This window comes from Lepidochelys olivacea (genome assembly GCF_965140295.1).
Source record: "Lepidochelys olivacea isolate rLepOli2 genome assembly, chromosome: 6".
Classification (NCBI taxonomy): Eukaryota; Metazoa; Chordata; order Testudines; family Cheloniidae; genus Lepidochelys; species Lepidochelys olivacea.
This window is the reverse complement of record NC_140416.1, coordinates 71217254-71238336: the sequence shown is the minus strand read 5'-3', so window position 1 is coordinate 71238336 and position 21083 is coordinate 71217254. Positions and strand designations below refer to the sequence as shown.

Here is a 21083-nt window from a genome sequence, read left to right as displayed (position 1 = left end):
CAAGTGCTTAGCACTTGGGAATTATCAGGCCCCTTTAAGGTAGCTCAAATTGGGCACCCAAAATCGCTTTTAAAAATTTAGGCCAGTATTTCTAGCTGTATTGTTTCAAAGAAAACTTTCTACATGAAAGTGTAAACTGATGGAGTTATGTTTGCTTGTCTGCAAACAGCCTGAAACAGTAGCTGTGAGAGTCATAAAGTTTAAGGCCAGAACGAACCATCAGATTATCTTGTCTGACCTCCTGTGTATCACAGGCCACCAACACCATTCAGCATCCGCCCACTAACCCCAACAACCAAAATTAGACTGAAGTATTATAGCCCATCAGAGATTAGACTATTGTGTGTCACAGGCAGAGAATAGGAGGGACCAAGTGTGCATAAGAACATGAGAATGGTCATACTGGGTGAGACCAATGGTCCATGTAGCTGAGTGCTCTGTCTTCTGACAATGGCTAATGACATATGCTTCAGAGGAAGTGAACAGGAGAGGGCAGTTTATCAAGTGATCCATGCCCTGTCATCCAGTCCCAGGTTCTGGCAGTCAAAGGTTTAGGGACACCTAGAGCATGGAGTTGCATCCCTCCCATCTTGGCTAATAGCCATTGATGGACCTATTCTCTATGAACCTGTTGTGACAAAGTTCCTCCTCTGCCTTGGTAGGTCCTGTGCTTATTGGAGGATTTGCTCACCTCAGAGCTTCACGGCAGCCCTCAGTTCGGCCACTTTTGCTAGTGGCTCAAACCTGCCATTCACTCAGCTAACCTCATCACTGGCCAGCATGGGGAAAGGGAGGAGAACAATCCCCGCAGTCTCTGCTGATCCACCTAGTGGGTCAGGGGATAGGCCAGGGACCTTCCTCTCTGGTGGGACTCATAATCCAGGTCACCACCTCTTGTATCAAATAGGAAGTTGAGGGGGATGGGGGGAACCTGGGCCCACCCTCTACTCCGGGTTACAGCCCAGGGCCCTGTGGATTGCAGCTGTTTACAGTGTCTACAACTCACTGGGCTACTTCCCCATGGCCTCCTCCCAACTCCTTCTTTATCCTCACCACAGGACCTTCCTCCTGATGGCTGATAATGCTTGTACTCCTCAGTCTTCCAGCAGTACACTTTCTCACTCTCAGCTTCTTGCACGGCTCTTTCATAGATTCATAGATATTAAGGTCAGAAAGGACCATTATGATCATCTAGTCTGACCTCCTGCACAAAACAGGCCACAGAATCTCACCCACCCACTCCTGCAAAAAACCTCTCATCTATGTCTCATCTATTGCGTCCCCAGTTTATAACTAAAATCCTTGTTATTAATCCCTAAATGCATAACCTTACACTTCTCACTATTAAATTTCATCCTATTACTCCAGTTTACAAGGTCATCCAGATCCTTCTGTAGGATATCCTTGTCCTCCTCTAAATTGGCAATACCTCCCAGCTTTGTATCATCTGCAAACTTTATTAGCACATTCTCACTTTTTGTGCCGAGGTCAGTAATAAAAAGATTAAATAAGATTGGTCCCAAAACTGATCCCTGAGGAACTCCACTGGTAGCCTCCCTCCAGCCTGACAGTTCACCTTTCAGTAGGACGTGCTGTAGTCTCCCTGTTAACCATTTCCTTATCCACCTTTCAGTTTTCATATTGATCCCCATCTTTTCCAATTTAACTAATAATTCCCCATGTTTGCATGGTATCAAACGCCTTACTGAAATCTAGGTAAATTAGATCCACTGCGTTTCCTTTGTCTAAAAAATCTGTTACTTTCTCAAAGAAGATCAGGTTGGTTTGGCACGATCAACCTTTTGTAAAACCATGTTGTATTTTGTCCCATTTACCATTGGCCTCAATGTCCTTAACTACTTTTGCCTTCAAAATTTTTTCCAAGACCTTGCATACGACAGATGTCAACTAACAGGCATGTAGTTACCTGGATCACTTTTTTTTCCTTTCTTAAAAATAGGAACTATGTTAGCAATTCTCCAATCATACGGTACAACCCCTGCGTTTACAGATTCATTAAAAATTCTTGCTAATGGGCTTTCAATTTCATGTGCCAATTCCTTTAATATTCTTGGATGAAGATTATCTGGGCCCCCCGATTTAGTCCCATTAAACTGTTCCAGTTTCGTTTCTACCTCAGATATGGTAATATCTACCTCCATATTCTCATTCCCATTTGTCACGCTACCATTATCCCTAAGATCCTCTTTAGCCTTATTAAAGACTGAGGCAAAGTATTTGTTTAGATATTGGGCCATGCCTAGATTATCCTTAACTCCACTCCATCCTCAGTGTTTAGCTGTCCCACTTCTTTTTACTTTGTTTTCTTCTTATTTATATGGCTATAGAACCTTTTACTATTGGTTTTAATTCCCTTTGCAAGGTCCAACTCTATTTGACTTTTAGTCTGTCTCACTTTATCCCTACATGTTCTGACCTCAATAAGGCAGCTTTCCTTGCTGATCCCTCCCATCTTCCACTCCCTGGATGCTTTCTTCTTTTTCTTAATCACCTCTCTGAGGTGCTTGCTCATCCAGCTTGGTCTACAACTCCTGCCTATGAATTTTTTCCCCTTTCTTGGGATGCAGACTTCCGATAGCTTCTGCAGCTTTGATTTAAAGTAATCCCAGGCCTCCTCTGCCTTTAGATCCATAAGTTCTTCAGTCCAATCCACTTCCCTAACTAATTTCCTTAATTTTTGAAAGTCAGCCCTTTTGAAATCAAAAACCCTAGTTGCAGATTTATTTTTGTTAATCCTTCCATTCAGTTTGAACTGAATTAGCTCATGATCACTTGAACCAAGATTGTCCCCTACAACCATTTCTTCTATGAGGTCCTCACCACTCACCAAAACCAAATCTAAAATGGCATCCCCTCTAGTCGGTTCAGCAACTACTTGATGAAGGAATCCATCAGCTAACGCATCTAGGAAAATCTGAGCCCAGTTATTGTTACTAGCACTCGTCTTCCAGTCTATATCTGGGAAGTTAAAGTCTCCAATGATTACACAATTCCCATTAGTATTTGCTTCATTAAAAACATTAAAAAGGGCTCTATCCATATCAGATCCCGGCGGACTATAGTACACCACAAGCATTATCCCAGGGGAGGCTCTTGTAGTTTTCTTCCCCAATGTAATTTTTGCCCAGACGGACTCTCATCCATTCCATCACTTCTTATTTCTTTACATTCTACCTCATCATTGATATACAATGCTACTCCACCATCTTTACCTTTATTTCGGTCTTTCCTAAACAGCACATACCCTTCAATACCCGTAGTCCAGTCATGACTACTATTCCACCATTGTCATAAATATAAAGGGAAGGGTAAACCCCTTTGAAATCCCTCCTGGCCAGGGAAAGCTCCTCTCACCTGTAAAGGGTTAAGAAGCTAAAGGTAACCTCGCTGGCACCTGACCAAAATGACCAATAAGGAGACAAGATACTTTCAAAAGCTGGGAGGAGGGAGAGAAACAAAGGGTCTGTGTCTGTCTATATGCTGGTTTCTGCCGGGGATAGACCAGGAATGGAGTCTTAGAACTTTTAGTAAGTAATCTAGCTAGGGATGTGTTAGATTATGATTTCTTTAAATGGCTGAGAAAAGGATTGTGCTGAATAGAATAACTATTTCTGTCTGTGTATCTTTTTTGTAACTTAAGGTTTTGCCTAGAGGGGTTCTCTATGTTTTTGAATCTAATTACCCTGTAAGATATCTACCATCCTGATTTTACAGGGGGGATTTCTTCATTTCTATTTACTTCTATTTTTATTAAAAGTCTTCTTGTAAGAAACTGAATGCTTTTTCATTGTTCTCAGATCCAAGGGTTTGGGTCTGTGGTCACCTATGCAAATTGGTGAGGCTTTTTATCCAACATTTCCCAGGAAAGGAGGGGTGCAAGTGTTGGGAGGATTGTTCATTGTTCTTAAGATCCAAGGGTCTGGGTCTGTAGTCACCTAGGCAAATTGGTGAGGCTTTTTACCAAACCTTGTCCAGGAAGTGGGGTGCAAGGTTTTGGGAAGTATTTTGGGGGGAAGGACGCATCCAAACAGCTCTTCCCCAGTAACCAGTATTAGTTTGGTGGTGGTAGCGGCCAGTCCAAGGACAACGGGTGGAATATTTTGTACCTTGGGGAAGTTTTGACCTAAGCTGGTAAAGATAAGCTTAGGAGATTTTTCATGCAGGTCCCCACATCTGTACTCTAGAGTTCAGAGTGGGGGAGGAACCTTGACAACCATGTTTCTGTTATCCCTATAATATCTGGTTTCACTTTCTGCACCGGTAGTTCTAGTTCCTCCATTTTGTTACCTAGGCTCCTTGCATTAGTGTACAAACATCTTAATTTTTGCTGTTTGGTCTCGCTCACATTCTGTACCCGATAAGGCATGGTCATTCTACAGCCAGTATAACCTATTAGACTGGTATCCACACTGCCCTTCCTCCTTATATCCATTCTCCTACCCACGGCTGTATCCTTTCTTACTTTGTTTTCTTCCCTCTCAATGCTAAAATCCGGTGTGGAGGTTACTTGGACATCTCCCAACCACCTCTTGCTCCCAGCTCCTCGCAAGCACCTCACTAACTGAAGTGAGGTCCTTTTTAAAACCAGGTGCCCTGATTAGCCTACCTGTCCTAATTGATTCTGGTAGGTTCTTAATTGGCTCCAGGTGTCCTAATAAGCCTGCCTTAATTGGTTCCAGCAACTTCCTGATTGCTCTGGAACAACCCATTATCTTACTCAGGGAAAAGGGACCTCCTTAGTCCTGATTGTTCTGGAACCTTCCCTATTACCTTACCCAGGGAAAAGGGATCTCCTTCGCTTGCTGCTAATCTATTTGCTTTCTATTCTCTCCTAAAGCCCCCTGGCCTGGGCTTTTCTTACTTTTTGACCCTGCTTCAGTTCCCCCCCCCCCCAACAACCGGGCCAGATGCTTTTTCTTCGTTTTGTTTTGTTTTTTGCTGTTTTTCTTTGCTGCCGTTCGAGTGCTGGTCGGCTGCCAGCCCCCCCCACGCCTGCCCTCAGACGCTGCTACTGCTCCAGCTGAAACCCCTGGAGCAGTGGGGGAGGACTGTCAACCCGCTCCCCGGGGAAGGGGAGTGGACGCCCCCAGACCCAGCCGTTTGCTGTTCGTTTGTGGACCCGTAATTAACCGACAAGTTATTTTTTTCTTCTTATGTACTTGGCATTTTTTTGGAATGCTCCACAAAGCCCGGGAGAGAAGACAGCCAACAGAGAAATCGCCCAGGGAAGCTACAGATCATTGTGGAGGGGGCCGTAAGACTGAGTAACTTTTGAACTGTACTCTCGTGTGGGGGGAGTTTGACTGTGTCTTAACTGCATTTGTAGGGGCACAGGGGGTGTGGCACAGAGCTGCCCCCGATCCATCAGTGCCCCGCCCAACACTACTACAGCCATCACGGCCCCCCCGCCGTCTGTCCCTGCTGGCAACTTGCCATCTGCCTCTGGATTCAGCTGCTTGCTCTGAATTCCGCCATCCGGACAAGACACAACAGCCGACCAAACGAGACTCTTTGGACAAACGCGCGTGGGTCCACGTTCCCCCTCAACTCCCCAGACTGCCCACCCCACAGTTTGCCCCTACTACCTGACCCCAACTCCTGTTTCCTCCCTCTGTCCAGTCCTACCCATTTGGCCCCCCTCCCCCCGCCTGCAGCCCAGCAGGGAGAAGTGGTTAATCTGCTTCCCCCTTCCCCTTCCTCCTTCTGGTGCCTCCCCGTATCTCCCTGCTCACAATGTCGGGGAATGAGAGGGGTGAGGACCCTCTAACAACCTCAGCTGCCCCTCCCCCACCTACCCCCCTGCCCAACCTCCAAGCACTCCCCCACCACTGCTGCCAAAACACCTGCCACTGCACCCACTGGGGCATCAGCAGCAGGAGGTACCGGGGCGACTACTGCCACTGCTACGCCCACCGCCCCCCCCAGATTCTAGGAGAGCCCCCCCCAGTTGGCCGGAAAGGCCAGGGTGTGAAGAAGGGAAAGGGCCCCACTACAACCACCAGGCCCTCCATGGCAGGGGCTGCCCCCACCGCTGTGGCCTCATCATCGACTATGGCGTCCCTCCCCGCTGTTCCCTCCACCAGCTCTGCGAGCGTCCCTCCCTCAGCCCCCAGGGCGTATGCCCGGGCTGTAGCAGCCCCCCCAACCCCCTGCCTGCCGCCTCATCATCTCGTCCACCCACCGCCTCTGCTATCATCAATAGCAGCCGGGGCCCCTTTCCCACCATGACCAGGAAGCACGGCGTCCGTTGTCTCGTGGTGCCCGCCTCACCCCATGTGGAGACATATGTGCAGGCATTGGCGAGGGTGGTAGGACCCATGGCTATTGTGGCGGCCTCCAAAATGTACAGGAAGGTCGTCTTTTTCTTAGCATTGGAGGCTGCCACCCAGGAGACGGTGGAGAAGGGCCTGGCGGTGGGGGGGGGTGTTCATTCCCCTGGAACCGCTAGAGGACCTGGGCGTCCGCCTCGTCCTGACCTCCGTCCCTCCTTTTCTATCCAATGCCGCCCTGTTACCCGCTCTCTCCACCCTGGGGAAACCCATTTCTGTCATCAGCCCTCTCCTGTTAGGCTGCAAGGACCCCACCCTCCGTCACATCCTTTCGTTCGGCCGGCAAGTGCAGCTTCTACCGCCGCCGCCGGCACGTGACGGAGAGGCACTCGAGGGGTCCTTCCTAGTCCCCTACCAGGGAGCCCGCTATCGCCGACGCCCCTGGCCACCCGGCACCTGAAACCACCTCTCCTCCTGCTTGATCCACCGCTGCTTCCTCCCGGGCCCAAGGGACACCTCCCCTGCAACGCCCAGACAAGCGAGGGAGCCCCGCCCTTGCTGTTAACAATCCAGCAGAGCCTATGGAGGAGGGTGCAGCAAAGATATTACCGGGCATAGGAGAGGGCCTGCCCCAAGGAGAACCCCCCCCATGCTGCCTCACCGTTACCCCCCCAAGCCCCTAAACCATCACCTCTGCTCCCCGACACAACCCCTGCTAACCAGCCCCCAGACGATGCTATGGAGGGCTGGACCCTAGTCCAGGGAAAGCGAGGCAAGTGGAAGGCTCGAGCTCCACTGCACCCATCCGATGTGGAGGCCCCCCAGAAGACCAGGAAGGGAGGCACTGACACTGAGCCTTCCGCTATGCCCATGAGTGAGATCCATCGCCGGTGTCGGGAGGGGAAGACAAAATAGCACTGGAAGGTAGGATCTCCCCTCCGAGACCCCTGAGGAAGCCCCTTCTGCCCGAATATCACCCGAAACCCCCGCGAACCCCGAAGCGACCGTCATAGCGGGCGCCAGAGGGGAGACCCCCGGGGTGGCAGAAGATGACCTCTCCTCCATGTATGAGGAGACCGAGGCCCTAGGTTTGACCCTGGTCACCCAGGGAGAGGATGACCTACTGCCTTCTGGCCTCGATCTAAGCAACCTCACCCCAGTCCCCCTTTCCCCATGCTCCCTCCCCCTAACCGCCTTTCCGGGTGGGCACCCTACAGAAGGTAGTCCACCACCTGACGCCGTGGCTGCCAAATCCACCACAGAGCCTGCGCCTAGCATCACTGGGAGCTCCCCACCCCCTTAACCCTTGAATCTGTTCGGGAGGCGTCACCTCTTAGCTGCTTGCCTCCCGAAGCCGAGAGCCTCGCCTCTGCCCCTGCCCCCACCCCTGTCCTGCCCAATCCACCTCCTCCTGCAATGCTATTGCTGCCCCTGGGGTAATTTCTTTCCCTTTTTTTGCGGATCCCCCCCAAGGGGCAGCCTTTGCATTTTCCTGCTGTGACCCATTAGGAGCTGCAATTTTCCCTCCGCCATCCCCTTCTACCTCAAGGCTTGAGATGGACCTAATAACTTTAGCCTGTCAGACACCCCGTCGGTGGTCTGCACCCTGTGTGCCCGCCTCAGCGGACCACGAGGCTGCACCAAGAGCCGCACCAGGGAATAACCAGGAAATCGCAACCCCACCCCCCCATGAGCTGCGAAAAGCGTTGCGGCAGTTTTTAGAAGACATCCGTGGCTCCCGCAACAGGGTACAGCTAGCTCTCCAGCTATGGGGGGACTTTGATCAAATCCTCCAGGCCACAAGGGCCCTTATAAAGAAGGGTAGAGGGAAAGGAAGGCACGGTGCCGCAGCCTACGGGCGGGCCCGCAGCTTCCGTGATGATTTACTCACTTACGGGATGGGTCACGGATTGTTGCGCGACCCGCCGGGGGCCACGAACACCCCCGCCAACAAAGAACCCCCACCCCCCAGACCTCCGCATGATGCCTCTCATTATTGCAACTTTGAACACCGGGGGCTGTAGGATGGCTCTCCGCAGGTCCCAGGTGCTCTCTTACCTTCGGGAAGGGGGGTACTCTGTGGTTTTCCTGCAGGAGACCCATACGGATCCGACCGCCGAGGACAGCTGGCAGCTGGAGTGGGGGGACGGGGTCTACTTTAGCCACTTCACGATTCGGCAAGCTGGAGTGGCGACCCTGTTCTCCCCCAACCTACGGCCCAAGGTGCTAGGGGTCACTGAGGCCGTGCTGAGCCACCTGCTGCATCTCCGAGTCCGTATGGAGGGGCTCGTGGTCAACCTTATTAACATCTATGCCCCGACAACGAGCCCGAAACGGCCGCAATTCTATCAGTGGGTGTCCGACTTCCTCGGCACCCTAGATTCTCACGAGTGCCTAGTCCTGGGAGGGGACTTTAACACCACCCTAGAGGAGCAGGACCGCTCAGGGGCCGAGCTGAGCCCGGCCGCCGCAAACATTCTCCAAGAAATAGTTGAACATCACTCCCTAGTGGACGTCTGGCGTGACCACCACCCAGATGACACTTCCACGTTCACCTTTTTCCGGGTGAAGGCCCATCGGTCACACCACTCTCGGTTGGACCGTATTTATTTATTCGGTTTCCATCTTTCACAAGCCCACTCCTCCAACGTTCGGCCGGCCCCATTTTCCGACCATCATCTAGCCACCATAACAGCCTCCCTCCGTGCAGAGAGGCTGGGGCCGGCCTATTGGCATTTTAACAACAGCCTGTTGGAAGATGAGGGCTTCGTGACGTCCTTCTGGGAGTTTTGGCTGGCCTGGTGAGAGCAGCGGCGTGCCTTTCCCTCGGCGCGGCGATGGTGGGATCTAGGGAAGGTGCACGCCAAGCTCTTCTGCCGTGACTACACCCGGGGCACCAGCCAACGGAGAAATGCAGCGATAGAGCAGTTGGAACGGGAGGTCTTAGAGATGGAGAGGCGTCTGGCAGCCAGCCCCGAGGACCCGTTCTTCTGCAGAGCATGCCGGGAGAAGCGGGAGGAGCTCCAGGCCCTCGAGGACCATCGGGACCGAGGTGCCTTTGTTCGATCCCGTATCCGCTTCCTTCGGGAGATGGATCGTGGCTCCCGTTTCTTCTATTCCCTGGAGAAAATGGGGGGGGGCCCAAGAAACACGTCACCTGCCTTCTAGCAGAAGACAGCACCCCCTTCATGGATCCGGTGGAGATGTGTGGGAGGGCCCGCGACTTCTACACAAGCCTTTTCTCCCTGGATCCGACTAATCCTGGTGCTTGCAGGGTGCTCTGGGAGGAACTCCCCATGGTCAGCGTGGGCAACCGAGACCGACTAGAGCTGCCTCTCACCCTGGCCGAGTTCTCGGAAGCTCTCCGTCGCATGCCCACCAATAAATCTCCGGTCATGGACGGGCTGACCGGGAAGTTCTACCGCGCGTTCTGGGACATCCTTGGCCCAGACCTAGCCACTGTCTGGGCCAAGTCTTTGCAGGGTGGGGTCCTCCCTCTTTTGTGCAGGCGAGCGGTGCTCGCCTTGTTGCCGAAGAAGGGGGACCACCACGATTTACGAAACTGGCGTCCCATCTCGCTCCTTAGCACGGACTACAAAATCGTAGCGAAAGCAATTTCGCTGCAGCTAGGGTCCGGGATGGCGGACGTGATCTGACCAGACCAGACCTACACTGTCCCGGGCCACAGCATTTTTGACAACCTATTTCTAGTCTGAGACTTTTTGGAACTCAGGCATAGAGACGGTCTGTTGTTCGCCCTCCTGTCTCTTGATCAGGAGAAGGCGTTTGATAGAGTGGACCATGGGTACCTCCTGGGCACTCTGCAGGCGTTTGGATTCGGACCTCAGTTTGTGAGTTTTCTCCAGGTGCTGTCCGCTTCCGCGGAGTTTCTGGTTAGGCTCAACTGGACCCTGACCGAACCAGTCAGCTTCGGGTGAGGAGTACGGCAGGGGTGCCCCTTCTCAGGCCAGCTGCACGCTCTGGCGATCGAGTTCCTCTGTCTCCTCCACAGGAGGTTGACAGGGTTGGTGCTGCGGGAGCCGGAGCTGCAGCTGGTCCTGTCAGCGTACGCCGATGGCGTGCTCCTCATGGTCCAGGACCCGGGGGACTTGGCACGGGTGGAGGCTTGCCAGGCCATCTATTCGGCAGCCTCCTCCGCCCGAGTCAACTGGGTCAAGAGCTCTGGCTTGGCGGTGGGGGACTGGCAGCAGGTGAGCTCCCTCCCACCCGTGCTTCAGACCATCCGGTGGAGCGCGGATCCACTGCTCTACCTAGGCGTTTACCTTTCTGCCACACACCCTTCTCCGCCAGAGAACTGGCAAAATTTAGGAGGCGGGGTGATAGAGCGGCTCCGGAAATGGACGAGGCTACTCCAATATCTCTCCCTCCGAGGGAGAGCACTGGTGCTTAACCAACTAGTCCTGTCCACGCTCTGGTAACAGCTCAACACCCTGGTCCCGGCCCCAAGTTTCCTGACCAACCTCCGGACATCAATTCTAGAGTTCTTTTGGTCAGGAATGCACTGGGCCCCTGTTGGGGTTTTTCATCTACTCCTGAAGGAAGGAGGGCAGGGCCTGAAGTGTCTGCACACTCAGGTCCGTGTCTTCCGCCTCCAGGCCCTGCAGAGGCTCCTTTATAGTGCAGATAGTTCGACGTGGAGCATATTGGCACACGCCTTCCTGCGCCGCTTCCAAGGGCTCCGATACGACCGGCAGCTCTTTTATCTTTGTCCGAGAGGTTTTCCGCGAGACCTCTCCAGGCTGCCGGTCTTCTACCAGGACCTCCTCCGGACCTGGAAACTGTTTTCAACGACCAGGTCCGTGGCGGCCACCGTGGGAGCAGATCTCCTGGCGGAGCCCCTGCTACACAACCCCCAGCTCCATGTGCAGGTGGCGGAGTCCCGCTTGGTGCACCAGAGTTTGGTCCTGGTAGAAGTCACGAGAGTCAGAGACCTCCTGGACTACGACCGGGCAGACTGGCTGGATCCCCTGACGCTCACTCAGCGCATGGGGCTCTCCAGACCTCGTACCCCCCGGCACATACTTCAGGAGGTGAAGGTCGCCTTGACGCCGGCTGCTTGGGTTTATCTCAACCGAGCCCTGCGCAAGGGCGCACCCTGCCCACCCTCTACCCCAGGCCCGCGGGACCTTTCAATTGGGCCCCTACCCTGTAGCTCTTAACAAACCCCTCACCCTTTCCCTGCAAGCCGGCTGCATGAACTGCAGCCAGTCAGCTTCCAAATCGCACCACGGAAATATCTATACACACTCACGCTTCACACCCTTCACGCCCACACCCTGGTATCCCGCCCCGTTACAAAGTGGCGGGACCTCCTGCCACCTTTGGAGGGTGAGCAACCCCGGTGGGCCAGCCTGTATTCCACCTTGGTCCCGAGGCCCATCGGGGACATTAGTTGGCGGCTCCTTCACAGAGCTGTGAGCACGGGCGTGTTTTTGACGCGGTTCACCCCCATCCCGGATACTTGCCCTTTTTGCAATGTGAGGGAAACCCTGGCACACGTATATTTAGAGTGTGCCAGGTTGCAGCCCCTTTTCTGGCTCCTCACGAATATCTTATTACGCTTTTGGCTACACTTTTCCCCTCACCTTTTTATCTACATGCTCCCCACAAAATCGCAGCCCCACAAAATGTGGCCCCACAAAATCACGAGATCTCCTGGTTAACCTCCTCCTAGCCCTAGCTAAAACAGCCATTTATAAAACCAGAGAGGGGAGGTTGGCTAATGAAGCATCCTGCGATTGTAGGGCCATTTTCCGATCCTCAGTACATTCACGTATCTGGGCGGAGTTCCTCTGGGCGGCATCCACCGACTCCCTTGACGCCTTCAAGGAGCGGTGGGCGCTGTCCGAGGTTCTCTGCTCGGTGACCCCGTCCGGTTCCCTCCGTCTGACCCTTTGATTGAGGGGAAGAGCGAGAGACCCCAGCCCCAGCCGTTGCCGCTGTGGATACCATCATCACTGTCACCTAGGAGGGGTCCTATCACACGTGGGTGTACGTCCCTCCCACCCCCAAACCGCCCACCCCGCAGCCGTGCCCGTCTTGTCGGGCACTCTCAGGAGAGGAATAATCGGTGACACTGGGCGTGGCACTAGGTAACTCAAGGGGGTGGAAGACCATGAGTGTCGAGGAAGCCTCCCTGCTCTAGGCCACCAGGTAACTCAGGAGGGTGGAAGGCCATGAGTGTCGAGGAAGCTCCCCCGCTCTGGGCCCAGGCTAGCCTGAACACTTCTCCCTCCTAAAGGCTGCTGTGTTATACCTTGTGTTTGCTTTTGTTTTGTTGCATAGTTTTGCTTTATCCTTTTTGGTGATTCTTTGTAAGTGTTACACAAATAAAATTCTTTTCTGCTTTAAAAAAAAAATATTACTCTCCTGTAGCCATCTGGCCCGACCCTGTCACAATAGGCATTGACTCCATGGGTGCTCCACGGAAAAAAATTAGCAGGTGCTTAGCACCCACCGGCAGCCAAGCTCCCCATTCCCACCCCCTAGCATCTCCCACCCAGGGGCAGCCCCACTGATCAACTCCTCCCTCTCCCTTTCAGCGCCTCACACCTGCTGTGGATCAGCTGTTCCACAGTGTGCAGGAGGTCCTGGGGAGAGGGATAGGAGCTGGAACTGGGTGTGAAGAGGCAGAGCAGGGCAGGCAGGAGGGTCTTGGGGGAAGGGGTGGATTCGGGGTGGGGCCTGGGGTAGAGTGGGGGTGGGAAGAGCTGGGATCACTCCCTCCCGCCTTCTTAAATATAGGCATGACATTAGCTATTCTCCAGTCATATTGCACTATCCCCAAATAAATAGATGTATTAAAAATCCTTGCTAACAGACTTGTAATCATACATTCCAATTCTTTCAGCATTCTGGATGGAAATTATCCAGTCCCCCTGATTTGAGCACATTAAGTTTTTCTTCCACCTCAGATGTGGTAATTTCCATTTCCACACATGTTTCCATCATCCGTCCTGCCTTCATGTACATGTTCCTTGTTATCATCCTTTGTGAAAACTGAGATAAAGTATTCGCTTAGTTTTTGGGCCATATCTAGATTATCTTTAATTTCCTTCCCATCCACACTGCATAGCAGTCCAGCCTCATCCTTCATTATTCTCTTTTTATTTATATAACTAAAAAAAAAGTCTTATTATTTATTTTAATTTCCTTGGTAAGAACTAATTCAACTCGATTTTTATCAATTCTCACTTTATTCCTACATTTTTCAACGTCCAAGATTTAGGGTTGGGGTTTTTTTGTTGATCAACCCCTTTTTCCATAGCCTATAGGCTCTCCGCTTACTCCTAATAACTTTTTTGGGGTGGTCATTCATCCAGCTGGGACTGGAGCCTTTCCCTACAATTTTTTTCCTTGCTTGGGATGCAAAATTCAGATAGTTTTTGTATAGTTGATATGAAGAAATTCCAAGCCTTTACATTTAAGTCTTTGAGCTTTTCAGTCCAATTGACTCCTTTAACTAATTCCCTTAATTTCCTAAAGTCTGCCCTTTTGAAGTAAAAAATCATAGTTGACTATCTGGTTTTGATTATACTTCCATTTAATTTAAACTGAATCATCTCATAATCACTCAATCCAAGGTTATTTCCTACAATCAGTTTTGCTCTGATGTCCTCTACTTACTAAAACTAAGTGTAAAATTGCATTACCTCTTCTTGGTTCGAGGACAGTTTGATGAAGAAAGCTGTCATCTATCATATCCAAGAATAACTGGGCCCTACCAGTATTATTAGTATTTATTCTCCAATTTGTATCTGGGAAGCTAGAATCTCCCATTATGACACAATTCCTAATAGTATTTATCTCTCTAATAATATTAAAGAGATTGCTATCCATGTATGAGTCTATAGCAGACCCCTATGCAATCCCAACAGAACTTTTTACAATCCTGCCTCAAAGTGATTTTGAGCGAAACAGATTCTGTTTTGTTCATACTATTACTTCTTATTCCTTTACGGTTAATCACTTAATTGATGTACAGTTCTATCCCACCACCTTTACCTTTATTCTTATCTCTCCTAAACAGCACATCCCTTTCAATACCTGTATGTGACTCATGAGTGCTATTCTACCGTTTCTGTAATCCTTCTACTATCCAGTTTAAACCTTCTGCACCAGTAGTTGCAGTTCCTCCATTTTTTTGCCCAGACTCCTTGTGTTCATGTACAAGCATTTCAGTGTTTCCCTCGCACCATACGCGGTTTTCTACCTGGATTAGATATAGTCCTTTCACTAACCATAACACCTACCTGACTACTACTTCAATCAACATCTGTACTTTTGTCCTCCTTGCTGTCCCTACTCTTGCTTTGTGGTGTTTCATTATCTCTTACTGTTTCTTCAATTAACTGATTATTCATCCAGCTGGGTCTGGATTCAGACCCAGCTGATCTAGCTAAGAGATTTGAAGCATCCTATTCTCCAAAGGGTACTCATTTTGGAACCTAAAGTTGAACTTTAACTATTTCACTACTGGTCATTCCAGCAAAAGCATCCATTTTATGTGCTTATTCCACAATCCCCAAATGCCTTCCACACCTCCCCCAGCACCAGAAGCCCCAGTTGTGCCCTACTGACCTGCTGAAACCCCAGCTTCCCCATGGCAGCTTGTGCAGTGCAGTTCTACATTGTCAAAACAAAAATCTGTGAAATACTGCAAAGTAAAAAATATAAGCGCAATGTAAAATACATTTATTTTAATATCAAAATAGACAGCACACAGTTCACATTACTGTGGGTATTGTACTTTTTCATACATAATTCTATATCAGCTTCCACATTTTTTATTTCATGAAGACACCACAAAATTCCCAGAATGCTTCACCAGCAATCATGAGAACCCATGGAGCCTTGTTACAGAATTTAAGTCCAGCAGTCCTAGTAGTTTGTGGACTTTTGTGCCACGGTTACAGATAATGGAGGCAAATGGGAAGTCTGAGTTGAATGACGAAAATGAACTGGGACTATCTGTCTCTTATCCATGTGAATCAGTGGTAGTAGTCATATTCATTATATTAAGGCAGGACTTGTCTACACAATGCATTAATCCTCACCAGAAAGGTGTAAATTCTGGTGCACACTAATATGCTATGCACTAAATGGCCCATCTGGACCTTGGTAGTATTCACTAAAAGTTCCCTGGTGCATGTTAATGTGGATCTGTTTGAAAGGTAACTGTAGTAACGTGCACTAGGGAACTTGTATTATATGTCAGCAGAGTCCATACAGGCCAGTTAGGGTGTGACACGCTATTGCACACTAGAATTTACTTTTCTCTGATGTGGACTAATGTACTGTGCTTAAAAGCCCTCAATTAGTTAGTTTGTTTTTTTAGATTAAGGAGCATAAAAAGACTCATTTATTATTTGAGAAATGTATTATACATATGAAATATCTTGATTTTAGTCTGATGACCCAGCTGTGAAATGGCAGTTGAACCTGTACAAGGACATTTTGAAAAGTGAGGAGCCTGCTGATCCTGAGAAAGCTGTGGAACGGGTGCAGAGAATCTCAGCAGCTGTCTATCATCTGGAGCAGGTGATAAGGGCTACATTTATAAAGTACTTACTTTAAATTAGAATATGAGGTTCTTTCCTGAGAGCGCATACTGTAAAATGATGTTTAAATTGCTTCATCAAATATACCTGTTGAACAATAGTTTCTGCTTAAAACTAAAATGTGTATATTGTAAATTTAAAGTGTCATCTGCTAAACTTTCAAAGTTCTACTTAGAAGAGCAATCAGAACATTTCTATTTGCCCCTGAAAAATTCTATGAACAATCCCCAAGCAATAGTGCAGAAATTCAGCACACAACTTTTTAATTTAAAAAAGATGCGTGTGCATAAATGTAAGATTTTAATATACATATTTTCAAAGCGACTTCCACATGTTTTCCATTTCTACACATAAGAATACCTTGTATTGGCAATGTCTGCACACTCTTGCATGTTCATTCAAATTATATAACTTAAATATAAAAATTCGTTTGAACCTGATTTGCATTCTGCCCATAAAAAAATCTGTCATTTTCATGCAAAAGTAATAGTGCAAAAATTGTTTACATGAGTGACGGTGCCTGCAAATTTATTTATTCACAGAGGTCACATTTTGGAAATTTTACCCTTCAACCACATGTGAGATCTGTTGACATCAACTGGAGTTTTGAATGTAGATTGAGAACTGTATATGGCCCTAAGTAATTACAAAAAAGTGATTTTTATTAGAAAAGCAATATTTCTAAGAAGAAAGGAAGCTTTTGTAATATCCACTAATCAGTTTACTTGCTAGTCATGCAAATGAATTTTAACTGAATCTGAAGTGTTTGTACTGCACATATTGATGGAAGTGTTTTCCCATAGGTCGAGCAACCATTAAGATCAAAAAAAGCTGTTTGGCACAAACTCTTGTCAAAACAACGCAAAAGGGCCGTTGTCGCTTGTTTCAGGATGGCACCGTTGTACAATCTGCCAAGGTAGGTGCTTTAAATTATTCATGAATAATTATTGTTGAGCAAGCGTTTTGAGGAAGACCAGGAATTTCTTAACACTCACACTGCCTTTGAAATCATTAGCAAAGTTTGTTGCTTTGGCAGAGCTTTTATAGTTGGCAGATGCTGTGACTTTCTGATTTTTAATAAGAATAGTAAAACCAAAAGAAATGTAAACTTATTTTTGAAAAGATCAGCCCTTAGTGCCTTGGCATGCTTAGAAGGACTTTAGAGAGAGGTTGTTAATATCCATTAAACCTATAATAGGTTTTTCCATGTCATTCATTCCTCGTGGTGACCAAATAGGGGCTTTATGCCAAATAACCTACTGGAAAAAACACCACAGGAAGTACACTACTTCACAGACACCGTATTTCAGCTTTTCCCAGTCCTGGTGCAGCCCACTCTTATGTCCCTCACATCATGCCCTGTTACAGTTGCCACAATCTGTTAATCTATTTCTGTCTATTTTCTATCTTCTGTCCTTTTCAACTTTGTTTGGTCTCCTTTATTTATTAATTCTCATCTTCTTCTAATTTCTTCCATTTTTTTAGTTGTTATTTTTCACTTTTATCTGTCTTGTTCTGTGGCTTTCCCTCCCTATTTCCATCCACATGAAGGCTTCATGCTGCTTGCCATTGGGTTATTTCAGCTATGTGGGGGGTGGGTCATGTATATTTTTAAAGCCTATATGAGAGCTGTGGTGATAGAGCTGAGAAATTTTGGCTCATGGACTGCTGGTTGAGTCTGTGGCCCTGCACACGTGAGCTACTCCTGTGTCCAGCTGCATTCAGAGCACTGCGGGGGCTGGGACAGAATGTGTGTGCCCTCCTAGGGTCTATCCACTGCTTTGCCCACACCTGCAAGATCACATTTGTGTTGGGGTGAAAGGACAGATCCACCACCATGCAATTTTCTTCATTCCTACAGTGGCTTTCGTTCGTTCTGTGCCTTCCACCCAGTCTAGTTTAGGGCCTCCAAAGAGATCCTACTCTCAAAGTTGGGAAACATTGCACTGCTAATAAAATGCAATTTCGCCAGTGAGTGTGTGTGCTGGATGAAGTTTGTTTCTTCCCTAAGAGAATAAAGAAATCTTTAAAAGTCAATGTGCTTTGTTCACAGAGTGTTCACAGAATAGTTAATAAAATGCATTTCATCTACCTCTAAAAAATGCATTATTGAAATGTATCTCCATGTTTGGTGTTCACAGCCTTGTAATTGCACTTATAATAGGGAAAGGAAGTTAGGTTTACCACATTAAGACCAGTAAAAGGTTTATTGTACAGTGAAGAGGACACATCCCATCGCTACAAATGACAGAGTTCTGTATTCTTAGAGCTTATCTACACTTCCCAGACAACCATGGTAGCATCTTACTAGATAATCTTTCTTGAACACAGTTCTTGCTAGAAAAAAGCTAACATGTCCATAGAGGGAAGAGAAGAGGGGAGACTTAAATATAATGTAAAAACAAAGTAGCTAGTTTTGGAGTGGTGGCTAATTCTTTCCAAAGTTCTGAGGATTTGGAAAAGGAGATCACATTTCAGAAGATGTACTACTTATGGGTACATCTCGACAACCGTATTCTGGTCTAATTAATTAGTTTATTTATCCCAGGATATGCTTACAACCTCTAAAAGAAGAAACATCTAAGTGAAAAAAGAATGGGATATATTATTTTTCTCTGAAAAAAAGTCACACCTGCATAGTTTTTGAGATACTGGTAAATGGCCGTGCAGAAGATGGGGATGAAGTGAACCTCTGCATTTTATTGTCTATTATCTATAACTTACTGAATGTATTCTCTGTACCAGAAATATTGGGCCTGATTCATTTCAGACTTGCATCATTTTTATGATTAAGTTACTCCTGATTTTCACTAGTTCTGAGTGGTGAATCTGGCCAAGTACCTACTACTTGCCATTTCTAGGGATGACCTTTGATAAAACTGTGCTTTGGTGAGTCAGAATTTTGACATCCACCCCAAAATGGCAAGGTCCTAGAAAAAAAAATGGCGGGGCCTGTAGGTGTATTTCCCAATTGCTGTGTGCAGAATAAAGCATACAGAGGTTCTAGAAAATTCACAGCATTATGGCAGTGACATAAAGATGTCATGTCATGATAATAAATACATAAATAATTATCTATCTATCATTTAAATTGATTGTGGCTTTAAGACATTTCTGAACTCTAGGGAGTTTGTCAAGTCGCATATGATTAGTAATAACAAGTGCTGTGCAACTAAGTCCTTTTGAACCACAATTTCGCATGCAGCTCTTCATAACTGAGTATGTTTTTCCCCAGTTTAGTTTCTGTATTATATTGGGATGAGAGTAAATTCGAAATTTGATAGTAAGACATTAGTTTTAGACACATAAAGCCAGAAAGCTGTTAAAAGCAGCAGCCTTTCCAGCATCCTAGAAAATACTAAAGATTCTAGAGTATTATGACCCTTTCTTCTGATCTGCCTCTGGAAGTCTAGATAGTGGTTCATATGCTTTCATGTTAATCTCACATTTGTACCTGATTTTCTTCAATGGAACATTTGTCCTAATTTAAGATTATCAGTATGTTGTTTCAGAACTTAAAACATCTACTGATGTGCAGCTACTTGTTAAAATAGTACATCTAGAAATCATAAAGAGATTATTTAATTTTCCCCATAAGATTTCTAGGTGCTTCCTGTTCCTGTTCTGAGAAGTGGTTTGAGATACAAAGTAAATAGTAATTGTATTTTTTTAAATATTTTTGTTTCTCAAAAAGTGAACATTTTCAAAACTCATAAATACTAATCCTCTGTGCTCTTTGTTTGGTAATTAGCTACAGTTTGTGCAGTGCTCCGAAGATGAAAAGTGCCTTTTAAGTAATAAGTATATTTTGTGTGACATATGAATATATTTAAATATTTAGAGTTGATGGTTTAAGGAAATGCACTTTATTTACATTTTTTATTTTATTTTTATATACACATGCATAGAGATACAGCAGAATAGAATGTACATGGCAGTTATTCAAACATAACTTGCAAATGCAGACTACTTTACTGAATTTAACAATTTATTGTTAGTTCTTAAATGAAAACCTATATGCTTTTCTTCAGACACAAAATTAGCACTTTCTTCCTGAGCACCTTTCAACGTGTTTGGCTGGAAAAAGTACATGAAAAAACTCAGTATGACAGGCTTATACTCATGTTAACGGTAATGTAACCTGTGGAGAGCCTCTTCTTTATGCGTGCACTTATTCCTTTCCCAGCCATGATATGACGTTGTCATAAAACATGAATTTGTACAATTTTTATAAGGGATTCTGATTGGTCAGTCTTTGAGGTTTAATGATTAAATGGTACCAATGCTGGCAATAACTCACAGGAGGTTATCCAAATAATCATTTCATTATTGCAAAAAGAAATAGGAAGTGCATAATTTGTATACTACATTCCCCAACAATGAGCATTTTATGTGTGTGTATAAATCAGATATGCCCTCTGGTCTTAACTTATGTATACCGTATTTATTTGATTTTTAGCATCAGTGCATTTAGTGCACTATACCTATGATAAAAAGAAAAACAAACAAAAAACTCCATGAATTAAATAACCGCTGCTTTACAGGATACATGGAGTACCTCTAAAAACAAAAACTCCATCTTAAATAGAACAGGGAACATGCAATGTAAAGGCCATATCCAACAGAAGCTTACTTCCAAGACTAGTATTTACTCTGTGAGTTGTCCCAGAGAAATCAGTGGGACTTTAGTATAGTAATTACTGTGTCCAGTGCTATGTGCTTGTAGGATCGGACACTAGGTTCTTGTGAAAGGCACTTTTCAGTATTTTTCCAGTGGATTTTTAAACCAAATGTCTTAGATAACACATCATTATTTATTTAATTTGGAGCTGAAAGAACATAAGCTGAGAAGAGACTTATGTTTGTGGAAAAAGGCACTGGTGAATGTCAAGAAGTTTTATGCTGCAGAATACCTGATGTGGTAGTTACTTAAATGTTGCTGGATGAATTTTGCTGTCTTCGTGGACCAACGTGCCAATTCCCCCAATTTTAATAAGAATTATTCATCAATTTCTGACCACATATTGTGTCCCTTCAATGTATAAAAATCTATGCTTATTTCTATGGCTATATTAAGACCCCAATCCTGCAACGCTTTCACATTACTTAATATATATAAATACTTTAATGGGATTGCTCACAGGCATAAAGTTAAACACATTCACAAGTGTTTGCTGAACCTAAATCTTTACCTAGGTTAATTCCATACATA

At 46.8% G+C, this 21083-nt stretch overlaps 1 protein-coding gene across 1 annotated transcript in view; it reads left to right on the top strand.

Annotated features, from left to right (window-relative positions):
- The window catches only part of RYR3 (ryanodine receptor 3), a gene marked incomplete at its 5' end in the record, with an annotated part of 579989 nt that overhangs the window by 474915 nt on the left and 83991 nt on the right, over window positions 1-21083 (top strand). The window contains 2 exons of the mRNA XM_084631721.1: window positions 15720-15851; window positions 16675-16787. Of these exons, the coding sequence (XP_084487847.1) occupies window positions 15720-15851; window positions 16675-16787 (245 nt within the window). The remainder of the gene's footprint in view (window positions 1-15719; window positions 15852-16674; window positions 16788-21083) is intronic.